This window comes from Mirounga angustirostris, unplaced genomic scaffold, assembly GCF_029215605.1.
Source record: "Mirounga angustirostris isolate CCGP_5_RB_7025 unplaced genomic scaffold, mMirAng1.0.hap1 SCAF_10, whole genome shotgun sequence".
Taxonomy (NCBI): Eukaryota; Metazoa; Chordata; class Mammalia; order Carnivora; family Phocidae; genus Mirounga; species Mirounga angustirostris.
In genome coordinates this window covers 56,576,494-56,589,672 of record NW_026991718.1, presented here as the reverse complement: position 1 = coordinate 56,589,672, position 13,179 = coordinate 56,576,494, and the positions used below count along the sequence as shown (strand labels likewise).

General features: G+C 36.9%; 1 protein-coding gene across 9 annotated transcripts in view; it reads left to right on the top strand.

The window, feature by feature from the left end:
* AFTPH (aftiphilin) overlaps positions 1-13,179 on the top strand; it is a 68,645-nt gene that overhangs the window by 28,299 nt on the left and 27,167 nt on the right. For all 9 annotated transcript variants that reach the window (XR_010405661.1, XR_010405660.1, XM_064572427.1 and 6 more), the window contains one exon: positions 519-2,482. Coding sequence is in view for 7 of the 9 variants with exons in the window: in XM_064572427.1 (XP_064428497.1) it covers positions 551-2,482 (1,932 nt within the window). In the remaining 2 variants the exon portion in view is untranslated. The remainder of the gene's footprint in view (positions 1-518; positions 2,483-13,179) is intronic.

Genomic DNA, 13,179 nt, shown 5'->3' with positions numbered 1-13,179 from the left:
AACCTGAAACTGCTCTAAAACAACTGCTTTAAAAAGTCTATTTTTAAAAAAAATTAACTTGGGTCAGAAATAAACATTGAAAAGCAAAGTGAGGAATATATTTGTAGCAATTATTAGAGATAAAATTTTCATGTCTTATTTATAAAGAAGTCATACAAATGCGTAAGGCAGGACCTGAATCCTCAATGGACTGGAAAGAGAACTTAAGAGAACAAGCAAGTTCCCCGAGAGAGAATTTTGTAGATATACTTTTGTGTTTATTCCAACTTTTTTGGAAACCTCAAATTCAGTAATGTAATGCCACTGTTCTTGGAAACATGCACTAGAAGAATTTTTTTTTCTTTTGCCATTAGAGCTGTGTAAAGTAATCTAACCTAAGGGAAAAATAATTTAAAAGATACAAAACAGAGCACTGTAAATTTGCATTGTTTTGAAATAGCTTTGAGAGAATTTTGAAAGACCTTATATGTAATCTGTTCCCTCCAAAAAAAAAAAACTGTTCTCTTTTTTTTTTTCAGGTGTAAATTAATTATTTGAAAGCAATTGAGCAATGGAGCCAGACATCATTCGAATGTACTCTTCATCCCCACCACCACTAGACAATGGAGCTGAGGATGACGATGATGATGAATTTGGGGAATTTGGTGGGTTTTCAGAAGTTAGCCCTTCTGGTGTAGGGTTTGTTGATTTTGATACACCGGATTATACTCATCCCAAGGAAGAGTTTGTTCCTTCAAACCATTTTATGCCAATTCATGATTTCTCAGAAAATGTAGATAGCCTTACTAGCTTTAAGTCCATTAAAAATGGTAATGATAAAGACATCACAGCTGAACTTTCTTCTCCTGTAAAAGGACAGTCTGATGTTTTACTTTCTACCACCAGCAAAGAAATAATTTCATCTAAAACTTTAGATACTTCCACTGATGACATAGAAAGTCCCAGAGATTTAAATACTGTAGTGAAGCAAAGACAGAATGTTGGAACACCTGAAAGTTTCTCTCCAGGAGATTTTAGAACTGATATAAATGTTGTTCATCAGAACAGGCAGTTAGAGAGCTGCAATGGTGAAAAGCCTCCTTGTCTGGAGATTCTGACAAATGGGTTTGCAGTACTGGAAACTGGAAATCCTCAGGGAACAGATGATCTGGACACTGTAGCCAATTCAAAAGGAAGAAAGCCTCTTAAGACTCATAGTACTGAGTATAACTTAGACTGTGCACCTAGTCCTGCTGAGGAATTTGCAGATTTTGCCACATTTTCCAAAAAGGAAAGAATACAACTAGAAGAAATAGGATGTGAAGTTTTAAATGATAGAGAAGCATTAACCATTCAGGAAAACAGTAAAATTAATAGAGTCAGTGAACTGAATTCTGTAAAAGCAGTGTCTTTGGGTAGAAGTTTTGATGATAAAGGAGACATGGATGGAGAGGATCAGGTTTGTGTTTCAGAAATTAGCGTCATGAGTACCAGAGGTTTCGGTACCGAAAAACAAGGCCTTCCAGCATTGCAACAGGATGAATTTTTAAAATCCAGTGTTCAGTCAAAGCCTTGGAGTTTGGCAGACTCAGCTGATAATTCAGAAGCCAGTATGAGAGAAGAGTGTAAAACTGAGGAACAACTTGATTTGTTTACTTCGAAGTGTGCTGACCTGTGTATGGATTCTGTTAACACTTCTGATGCTGATGATGAAGTTGCTTCTTCCAAAGAAGAAAGTAGAAAGTTCACTTATTCCCAAAGCGCCAGCATTGATCCTACAGAAGAAAATGTTCTGGATGATTCTCTAAGTGTAAAAAATGGTGATAGTAGTCACGACTTTGTGACTTGCAATGATACTAACGAGGATGAGTTTGGTGACTTCGGCACAGCCAGTGGCACAACCCCCCCTTTTGTTACTGGTACTCAAGATTCAATGAGCGATATCACTTTTGAAGAGTCCTCAGAGCACTTTCCACATTTTAGTGAGCCAGGTGATGACTTTGGAGAATTTGGGGATACGAATGCTGTTTCTTGCCAAGATGAAATTATATTTACTGAGTCCAACCTAAAACAGACTTCTGATAGTTTATCAGAGGAATGTAAGTTGGGAGGAGAGTCTGCTGGGACAGGCACTGATGCTGTTTCAAAATTGGAAATTGGGCAAGAAGGTGAATTTGGAGATTTTGATTCTGTGCCAAATATTCGAGATAACTGCAGTGCTTTTCAAGACTCCGATGATTTTGCGGACTTCAGCTCAGCTGGGCCTAGCCAAGTTGTAGATTGGAATGCTTTTGAGGATGGACAGAAAGATAGTTGCTCTTGGGCTGCTTTTGGAGACCAGCAGGCAACTGAATCTCACCATCGAAAGGAAGCCTGGCAGTCACATAGGACAGATGAAAAGATTGATACTCCAGGAACCCCCAAAATGCACAGTGTCCCTTCAGCAACTTCCAAAGGAGCAGTTGCTGGTGGCCATTTACAGGAAACAGCCACTTCAGCTCAGGTATTTACTGATTTTCTCTATTTTGTATGATACATTAATTGCTGTGGAGGCTTTACAGAAAGTATTTTTAGACTGGGTACCTGTTGAAGGAGTCTCTTACGATACGTAATGCTTGCTTGATTTGTAGATGAGTTAAATTTTTCACAACCCTTTGGTGGTAAACTTTACATAGACAGTCCTATAAGAAGTAATGCTTAGTAAGCTTTTTCTTTATCTCAGTGAATTTAATATTTACAGAAATTCATCAGCTTGGTTTTTTTATTAACATAAATACCACTTATGTCAAAATTCATTAATTAGCTAATTAACTATCCAATGAATCCTTCAGTTTTTACCTTTACAGTGATTTTTAGAAGAAGGTTAGGGGCGCCTGGCTGGCTCAGTCGTTAAGGGTCTGCCTTCGGCTCAGGTCATGATCCCGGGGTCCTGGGATCGAGCCCCACATTGGGCTCCCTGCTCAGCAGCGATTCTGCTTCTCCCTCTCTCACTCCCCCCTGCTTGTGTTCCCTCTCTCGCTGTGTCTCTCTCTGTCAAATAAATAAATCTTTAAAAAAATAAAATAAACTTAAAAAAAAGAAGGCTAAACTGAGGTATAGAAGATTTTTTTTTTTTAAGTTTCAGAAATAATGTCTCTTAATTTTGCCCACCAGAAGACCTAGGTAATTGAGGTACAGTTTTTGTTTTTGTTTTAAAGATTTATTTATTTATGTGAGAGAGAGCCCATGCATTTGCACGAGCTGGGGGAGGGGCAGAGGAAGAGGGAGAGAGAGAACCCTCAAACAGACTCCCTGCAGAACCCATCGGAGGAGGGGCTTGATCCCAGGACCCTGAGATCATGACCTGTGCCGAAATCAAGAAGCCAACTGCTTAACCAACTGAGCCACCCAGGTGCCCCTGAAGTACAGTTTTGAGTGCAGGAGAGAGCAAGCAGAATTTGAAACCCCAGCGTCTGCTGAAGGCTGTAGGGAATTGAAGGATAGAGAATTTGAACAAAACGGATTTGGACTTCATAATTTGACAGCGACTAAAGACCTGGGATGAGAGTATGAGAAGAATTAAGGGTTAGACCTAGAACAAGAAACAGTCATAGGTTGACTTACTGTGGCCGTATTTATTTGCTTATAATTTCCTGCAAACGTACATTTATGTTTACACTTCTTGGGGAGTAGGTGTGTTGGGGAGAATATTTTTAGCCTCTAGCGCCTGTACTTTATCCTTTTCTGTTGCAGACTATTTCAGAGAAGATTCACTAAGATTTGTTTTGACCTAAAATAGCTCCTAGAGATGCAGTTTGATATCCAGGTTGTTCCCCAGTCCTGAGTTAAACCTAACCTTTCTTCAACCCCAGAGGTGTTGAAGAGCACTCCCTAGAAAATCACTGCTTTGTAGTGACAATTGATATAGGGAACACTTGTCTCACCAGCTTCTTTTAAAGGTACTAAGAACAAGATCAGAATCTGCAAATTCTTCCAGTTATCTTTTGCTAAGCAAACCATTTTCAATTAGAAGTATTTCCGAAGTCTGAGTGTTAATTGAAATGGTTATACATCATTGCTTTGATACATGAAGATATTATTATGGTATTACCAGGTGGTGGAAACAGCTAATCACTTTTCATTTGACTTTGAGTGTCTGAATAGCTTAATTTGCTAATTCAGTTATTATACGATTTGTCTAATGTGTATTATTCCTGTTGATTAATTTATTATTGAAGTAGAAGGTGACCATTTTAAAAAGGAGTAAACTAATTATATAATGCAAAGCCAAGACTGTTGATTTTGACCTAATCCTTTCCTATTTAGTTTCATCTTACTGTAAAGTGACACTGGTATTGAATAATCTTTATAGCCCTAGAACTTGTAACATCATGAGATAATGAATTTTTTAAAGTATGACCACTTCAAAAAGGAAATTTTGCATTACACAAGTTGATTGAAGTTATTTATAACTTGATAACTGGATATGAGGTAATAAAGTATATAAGCTTTATATAATCTTACAAATCTGAGTTTGAATCTTGACTCAGCCTCTTATATAGCTTTTTGGATGAGTTATTTCTGAGCTCAGTTGTTTGTAAAAAAAAAAAAAGAGAGAGGGGGTAATATCCACTTCAAGGGACTTTTGTGAAGATAAAATGACAGTAAATTTTAAAGTGAATGAAAAAAATTCACTGAAAAGTAAAAATTTTGTAGTATGATTCTATTTTATAAAGATAGAGCAAAAACTGTGTAGATGTGGCAAGATACATTTAAGACTTCCTGAGATTTGTTTGGCTTGGTCCTCAGACTTTTATTTTTGCTGAATAGGTTTGGAAAATGATGGATTTTGGAAAGGAGAAATTGTTGGAAGGGGCTGGAAGATAAGTTTAGAAGGAAGTTGAGGTGGGGAAATGGGTAAGCCCTGCTGAGTAAATGACTGAATTGGAAGTGATTTTCATTCTTATCTTGTGTTGTGAAGGCAGTTGTGGCCTGCAGTTTCTTCTTTTCCAGAATATGCTGGAAAAGTACATTAATCTAAGTCCCCTAGGGGAGGATTAGATTTACTGGTATTTTTCCTAAAATGTTTTTCCTGCTTGCTACAGTGTTGAGGACAGCACAGAAATCCTCACATACTAAGGACAGTGAACACTGAGTTCTTTTTTTTTTTTTTTTTTTTAATTAGCACACACAAGTGTGGGGAGGGGCGGAGGGAAAGGGAGAGAGAGAGAGAGAAGCAGACTCTCTGCTGAGTGCAGAGCCTGACGCAGCACTCCTGAGCTGAAATCAAGAGTTGGACACCTAACCGACTGAGCTACCCAGGAGCCCCAAATGACAGTGAACATTAGGTTTTTAATGGTAAAATTTAGAATGATTTATTCCTCTTGAATCTTACCTGGATGCAACAATTCTGCCCTGAACAGAGTGCAGTGCCTTTAAGTCATTTTGTCCAAATTCTGCTTTGACAGAATGTTGTGAGTCTTTAGAATTCATAGCTCAGTTAACTCAATTAAACAAACATGGGGAGCAATTCTTTGTTTTGAGAAATGAAACATATGGTGCAGTTGTCATTTCAAATTTCTAATTTTCACTGTGACATTGTCTGGGTCCCTATTTTTTAGTACTTTCCTTTTTTCAGGCTACCAAAAAGATATCTTAATATTTTAATAAAATATATCTTCCTTGGGTCAAGAGACAGTCAATTGTTGCAGCTTTATTGTAATAATTTATTACTTAGGGAAAAGTCAACCAAGAAGACATCTTTCAAATGTATAAAATGTTCGGACAAGTCAAACTAATTCTCAAATGTGGGTCTAGTGAAACTCAGAGGTTCAAGCCTTGATGTAAAAGCCATAGATGACCATTTATTGAGAAATATTCTTCCCTTTCAGTGAATATTTTTTTCTGAGAACCCAGAGCTCGGGGTGCATGGGTGGCTCAGTCGTTAAGCGTCTGCCTTCAGCTCAGGTCGTGGTCCCGGGGTCCTGGGATTGAGCCCCGCATCGGTCTCCCTGCTCGGCGGGAAGTCTGCTTCTCCCTCTCCCACTCCCCCTGCTTGTGTTTCCTCTCTCGCTGTGTCTCTCTTTGTCAAATAAATAAAATCTTTAAAAAAATAAAAAGAACCCAGAGCTCAATATATTTCATTTTCTTGTTAACATTCTTATAAATTGCAGAAATCAAATAGTGGTATTTCTGTTGTACAAATTGGAAAAGAGGTCCAGACTGTTCTTTGTTTTTTGGGCTAAGGTTCAAAGAAAAATGATAATAACAAAAAAAATCCTCCTTACTTTCAAAGTAGTCCTTTTTTCCAGATTTCTTTATTTCTTTTTTTAACCTGTTAATATTCCAGAAAGGAAATTTGATTGAAATAGCCAAGGTGACTTTTTTCTTAGGTATATGGTAAAGGAGGTTAATATTGTAAGTACTCTGAGCTTTTATAAAATTTTTTAAATATTACTGTGGATGTTATTTGAGAATTTAGGTAATTGGTAAGTAGTCTCTTTATATTAACTGACTATAGAAAATGAAGCTATGAGTAATTTTTTCTTATTAGCCATCTACTTGATAATGCTACTGGGAAAGTTACTAGATGAAGATTGGTTTTGAGAGCCTTAAAAATTAAGAGTATCACAAAGAGAAAAAGGAAGAAAATTATGAATACTTTGGCCTATTTTTACTTTTAAATTAAATTTTGATTTGTTCACCAGAAAGTCAGCATTCTCAAACTGACTCTAACAAACCCCACATTTTCACCTTTGTTTATTTAATCATCTGCCTGAGATTTGTGCAAGTTTTCCTTTCTGTGGATGAACACCTGAACTTATTGAAAACAGAAGTAAGCAACCAAATAAAGAAATTAAGTGGTCAAAAGATACAGACTTCCAGTTATAAAATAAATAAGTCCTGGAGATGGAATGTATAGCATGGTGACTATAGTTAATAATACTATATTGTATATTTGAAAATCTCTAAGAAAATAGATCTTAAAAGTTCTCATCACAAGAAATGAGAAATTTGTAACTGTGTGGTGACGGCTGTTAACTAGACTTATTGTGTCATTTTGCAATATATACATACCAGATCATTATGTTGTACACCTAAAACTAATATAATGTATGTCAGTTATATCTCAGGGTTTTTTTTAAAGAAAGAAATTGAGATTTTGGCTTTATAGCTCTTTGCTTACTTGAAGTATCTGCATAGCAATTTCTTTTGTTATTTTTCCCTCAGGAAATTCTGCTCTTTAATTTCAAATAGGTAGAAGTACTTTGTTAGATTTATCCACAAATTGTACAGAAGGGCCAAACCATCTTTTTAGAACATGGTGAATATTACAGTTGGTCACTCTTCTTACATTATAGCTTGAAATTGGGAATTGATAAAGTGTACAATTGTAGATCGTACTTGATATCTTACTTAATATTTAATGGTGGCAAGGCATAAGGTAACCTCTTAAATGGAAGATTAAATTACCCAGTGGATTTTATGTTTCTTCTAAACTTCCACTTACGAGCAAGACCTAATGCTATCAATGTTAAAACTATTAACATTAATCAACTTTTGTTCCGAAGGAAGAAAAGAAAACTTAACTAGAAATATGTTGAAGGAACTTTAGGAATTACCTTAAATACAAGATACTTTCAAGAAGATAATGCATTTGAGTGGCATAAGAACCAGTCTAGGATCCTAGGTGCTGGTCTGACACACCCCTTTGAAAAACTGAATGAGATTTTCAATACACTTTTTATACTCCAGAATAGTTATTTATAAAATAGAGATATATTGGGGTTCTCCAGAGAAACAGAACCAGGAGGAGGGAGGGAGGGAGGGAGGGTTTGGGAGATGGGGGGGTGGGGGTAGAAAGAGACTTATTATAAGGGATTGGCTCAGGTCTTTATGGAGGCAGAGAAGTCCCAAATACAGTCCTAAAGCTGTCTTCAGTTGATTGGGTGAGGCCCACCCATATTCGGAAAGACAGTCTGCTTTACCCAGTCTACCAATTCAAACGTTAAACTCATCCAGAACCACCCGCACACATATACCCAGAATAACGTTTGACCAGTTGTCCGGGCACTTCATGGCCCAGTCAAGTTGACACGTAAAACTAACCATCAGAACAGGGAGTGCCATTGTCCCTGTATAGCTTTCAAGATTTGGGAGAGACTTGTAGCCTGTTTGTGACTGGGGCCTACCAATTGGGAAACTCTGCATTCGATAATATGACTTGTTTGCATCAGTGGGTGAAATGAAATGGCTGCTTATATACCTCCTACCCTAAACATGGAGATATGACAGAACTCAGAATGAGAGTGAATTCATACATGATGCTTTGCCCTCATTGACAAATTAAAACCATTGGATAGTTGATCATTTGTGCTTTCCCAGAAATCCTATCAGGTTTGAAAAAAGTAATAACTATTATTATAGAGACATTCAAGGTAATAAAGGACCCTGATAGGAAAACAAATATATGAGAAATGAGAAAATTGGGAAAGATAAAAGCCAGTGTACCTTTGCGAGTAATGTAGCCAGGGCCGCATATGACTTTTATGTGTCTTACCCATAAAAGATATTTAAAATTCTATTTTATAACTTGGTATAAAGATGAGTTTGTTAAAATTAGCTCTTGGGGCACCTGGGTGGCTCAGTCGTTAAGCGTCTGCCTTCGGCTCAGGTCATGATCCCAGGGTCCTGGGATCAAGCCCCACATCGGGCTCCCTGCTCATCAGGAAGCCTACTTCTCCCTCTCCCACTTCCCCTGCCTGTGTTCCCTCTCTCGCTATGTCTCTCTCTGTCAAATAAATAAATAAATAAAATCTTAAAAAAAAAAAATTTTTTTTCGTAAATCCCTAAATTTATTGTGGGCCTTAGGCCCTGGCCCTGGCAATAGTATAGTGCTTAAAAGCAACGCTCTAGAGTCACACTGCTAGATTGAGATCCAGGTTTCAGCACTAACTTGTATTAGTCACTTCCCTGAACCTTAGATTTAGAGAATAATAATAGCAGTTATTTAAAATCTCTCATTCTGAAGGTAAAATGAAATTATGTGTGTAGATGTGCTTACCACATTGTCTTGCACATAATAAGTGCTCAATAAATGTTAGTTACTGAATAATCTCAGAAATGAACTTCTTGGAAAATGGTCTGTAAAGGTGCAAAGAAATAGTGTTGGCAACCGAGTTTTTTTGGTGAATGGCAGAAAGTAATAGTAGGGGGGCAAATGAGAATTTGTGAGGGAGTAACATCTAGTTCTGGCTGTATACTCACCTGTCAAACTATTTTGAGAGGAAAGCTGCTGCTTTGGGCTGGTTTCCATTCGCAGAGTAGTTTTGACAGATTAGGACCTCTTCTGAGTACTAGTGCCCTCATCCTTTGTCCTAGCACGACGTGAATAGAGAAAATGGACTCTGGCATCCGCCTTGAATAGCATTTGACTTTCAACTCTGCATTTATCAGAGCCCTCAGTTCTTACAATGTGTAATGGCTAGATGTGCTGCAATTTGCCAGGCGAAGAATTTGATGCACGTGTGAACTGGTTACATAACTGGTATTCGGCTAACCAGTCACCAGTTCTCTAAGTCCAAATTCAAGGGAAAACTGATGACTACTTTTCTTCTTTGACTTTGGAGTTAAAGGCATTTAAAAGTCAAGTAATTATACCGGGGCGCCTGGGTGGCTCAGTTGGTTAAGCGACGGCCTTCGGCTCAGGTCATGATCCTGGAGTCCCAGGACGAGTCCCGCATCGGGCTCCCTGCTCAGCGAGGAGCCTGCTTCTCCCTCTAACCTTCCCCACTCTCATGTACTCTCTCTCTCTCTCTCATTCTCACTCTCTCAAATAAATAAATAAATCTTAAAAAAAATAAAAGTCAAGTAATTATTGTGAATATTATTTCATTGTTTGCTATTTAGTTACTTTTGTAACCTCAGCTAACTACTGTGCTAAGTGTGTGGGCCCTCAGCACCTTCTCATTAATTTACAGTGTAGTACTCTTTAGTAAAAATTTATAATTTGCTTTGTTGAAAACTATGAATTGTAGTGTTAGATGAATCATTGCTTTCTTAAGTACAATCATCACCTCAGCAGTTAACAGCTGAATCCCTTATCTAATGGCTACAAATGTTTGAAAGACTACCAAAGTTGGATAAAAGCATGATTTGGTGAAAAGAGTAGAGGCTTTGGAGTCAGACTTGGGATCAAATCCTTGCTGTGCTCCGTACCAGCATGAGACTGTGGTTAATTAATCTCCCTGCGCTTTAGTTTCATCTGTAATATTGGAAACAGTTGGGGTTTTTTGAAAAAGATTCATAAAGTAATAGATGTAAGCATCAAGAATAGTACCTAGTATGTAAGGGATTCAGTTATTATACTTGTTAGGATTATGTAAATATATCCAACCTATGTACAAAAATGGTTTAGATGGTTTATAGTAAGATATACTTTTGTAAGTAGAACAAATATGCCCCCTGCAGTCTTAAATAATAGTGAAGTGTGATTTGTTTTTTTCCTTAAATCTAGTGCACAGTGAACTAGCTAACATTTCTGTATCAACTATGTACAGGAACCTAAGTACTGGAGATTCAAGATGAGACATTCCCTGCCCTCAAAGCTCCTATAATTTTTAGAAATTGAACTTAGAACTGCTTTGATGACAGCTTAATACAGTGTTTAAGAACACAGACTGAAACTATACTAGATTAGGATTCAGCATGTAATATTCATCTGACTATGGGCAAGTTAACCTCTTAGTGCTCTCTTTTTCTCATCTAGAAAATGGGGATAATAATATGACTGTTACCTCCCTCCTGTGGTTCCTCTGTGTTCTTCTGTGAGCTAATATTTGTAAAGCATCTAGAATAATGCCTGGCATGTGGTGAGCACTGTGTAAGCATTAAATAAAAAACATAATGTGCTTTATCAGACTTTTGCAGTTTTAACTATGTTTCAGGGAACATCTTGTGATATTTTACTGAATTTAGGCCCTCACTTTCTTGAACGGATTAGGGTTATACTGATACTGTTTGCTATATGCTGCCCTGTCTGCCTAGGGAAACTCAATTAGCCAGTCTGACCTTACCTCTAATTCCGCATAATAAAATACAGTCTTTCAGAATTTTATATCTAATAGAAGTCCACATGTACATGTTAATAAATATTACTATTTATTATTAAATATTACTGTTATTATATATTATATCATATTATATCATTAAATATTACTATTTAATTCACATCTTTTTCTGAGTTAATCAGCTACAAGGAGTTTAAAAATGTGTAGTGTCCCCATTTAATCAAAACCAGTAGATTGCCTCTTATGGCTAGATATACTCTATTATATAGAAATAAGAATTCTTATAAGCAGGGTAATAATAAGTTCCTTTTCACTTACACACAGTAAAGTAAGTCCAAGTTTAAATAATATATCACTTTGTTGACCCTAGTGTTGATGTAACATTAATTTTGTTACTAATTTGGTTTAAGGCTGTTGTATGTATTAAACTGGGCACTGGGCATGGAGCCTGCTTGAGATTCTTCCTCTCCCTCTACCCGCCCCCCTCCCTTACTCTCCCTCAAAAAAAATTTTTTTAATAAAAAAATAAAATCCACAAAGAGTAGCAGTAAGAGGTTCTATTTATGTAAGTGGCTCTTAATGATAGACATTTTTAAATTGGTACTTATTTTCCAATTCAGCAGGAGGATCTTAGGGAGGGTGCAAGAATTTGGATTATTTAATTTCTTCTTATGGTAGAAATTGATAGATTGAAACAAGTATTTTCATAATTTAGAATGCTAAATCGTGGCAGAGAAACATCCCTAGTGAGATTTGAACCTAGTTTTGACATTTATTTTATTCCTTGGTAGGCCACTGTGTTTTTGTGTGCCATCTGTATAATAACAATAGTAGTGATAAAGTTACCACTTCTTAGGCACACACTGGGTGCCAGGTATTTAATCCTGTAATTCGTCACCCACCCTGTGAGATTGCCCCTGATATTTCCAGTTTATAAATCCAGAAACTGAGTCTCACCTCTGGGTCCACAAGTCCTCCATTGAAGTATTCTAGTTTATCAGCCACTTACTTCCTGGAATTAACTAGTAGCAAATGAAATTTGGCATGTATTACCATGAACAACATATTAGTAAGAAACTCTTTTTAGAGGATTCCCTTTTACCATCAGACTAGCCTTGTGGATTTGTGGATAGCTGGAAATTGGTGTACTTTTAAAGGAAAATGTCAGGAAATTTAATTTGCATCACAATCTTTGTTAATTGTTAGCTGCTTTCTTTTTGAATTGTTAGAGTTCCTCCTTGTGGTGGGTGGTGTGCTGTTCAGTTAGTGGATTCTGATTATTTGAATCTTTTTTATTGCTCTACCTCAGGGGTCAGCAAACTGTGGCCTATGAGACAAATCTATCCTGCCGCCTGTTTTAGTAAATAAAGTTTCATTGGAACACACCACACTTACTTGTTTATAGGTGGCACAAAACTGAAAATACTTACTAGCTGGCCCGATATTGAAAAAATTGTTAAAAGAAAAGAAAGAATTGCTGACCCCTGCTCTACTTCATTCAACAAAATATTTCATTGAAGCAATTGAGTGTAATATCTAACTGTAAAGATAAATGGAACTTTCTTATAAATTTTTCATGTAATTTACATTCTGTATGAGAAAAGGTTAGGTAAGAAGTAAAAACTTGAGGTGAATGTGATGTTCTGTTTGTTCACGTACATTCCACTGATTTGAGAATTTGCTCACTGGTGAGCCTAAGACTGGTAGTTAGGTATAATATTGCCCAATTGACTAAATGTGTTTTGGGGTCATTTCTTCCTTCCTTTGATAAATATTTTTTCTTTCCCATTAAAAGGATAACAAAGGGGATACGAGCGAGATTCGGTTTTAATTTACAGAGAAGTAAAATTTGGTCATATGTGAGTTTTTGTTTACCTTCCCTGCCCAGAAGGAGCCAGCGCTCATCATGTTTCCAATTAGATGGTTATCTGATCCCTTTAAAAGTAATGTCTGTCCATTCCCTCTGTTGAAGCAAGTAAGTGCGGGTCCCCTTGACACACTCAAGTTTCACAAGCCTTGGGATCTTGAGTCTACTCTTTACTGTAGGTTTCATAATTGATACTGAGAACCTTTTCCCATATCACACACACGAATATAATGAAGGTGTTAGAGTAACTTTTGTAGAGATAGCAGAAGAGTACCCTGAGACTAA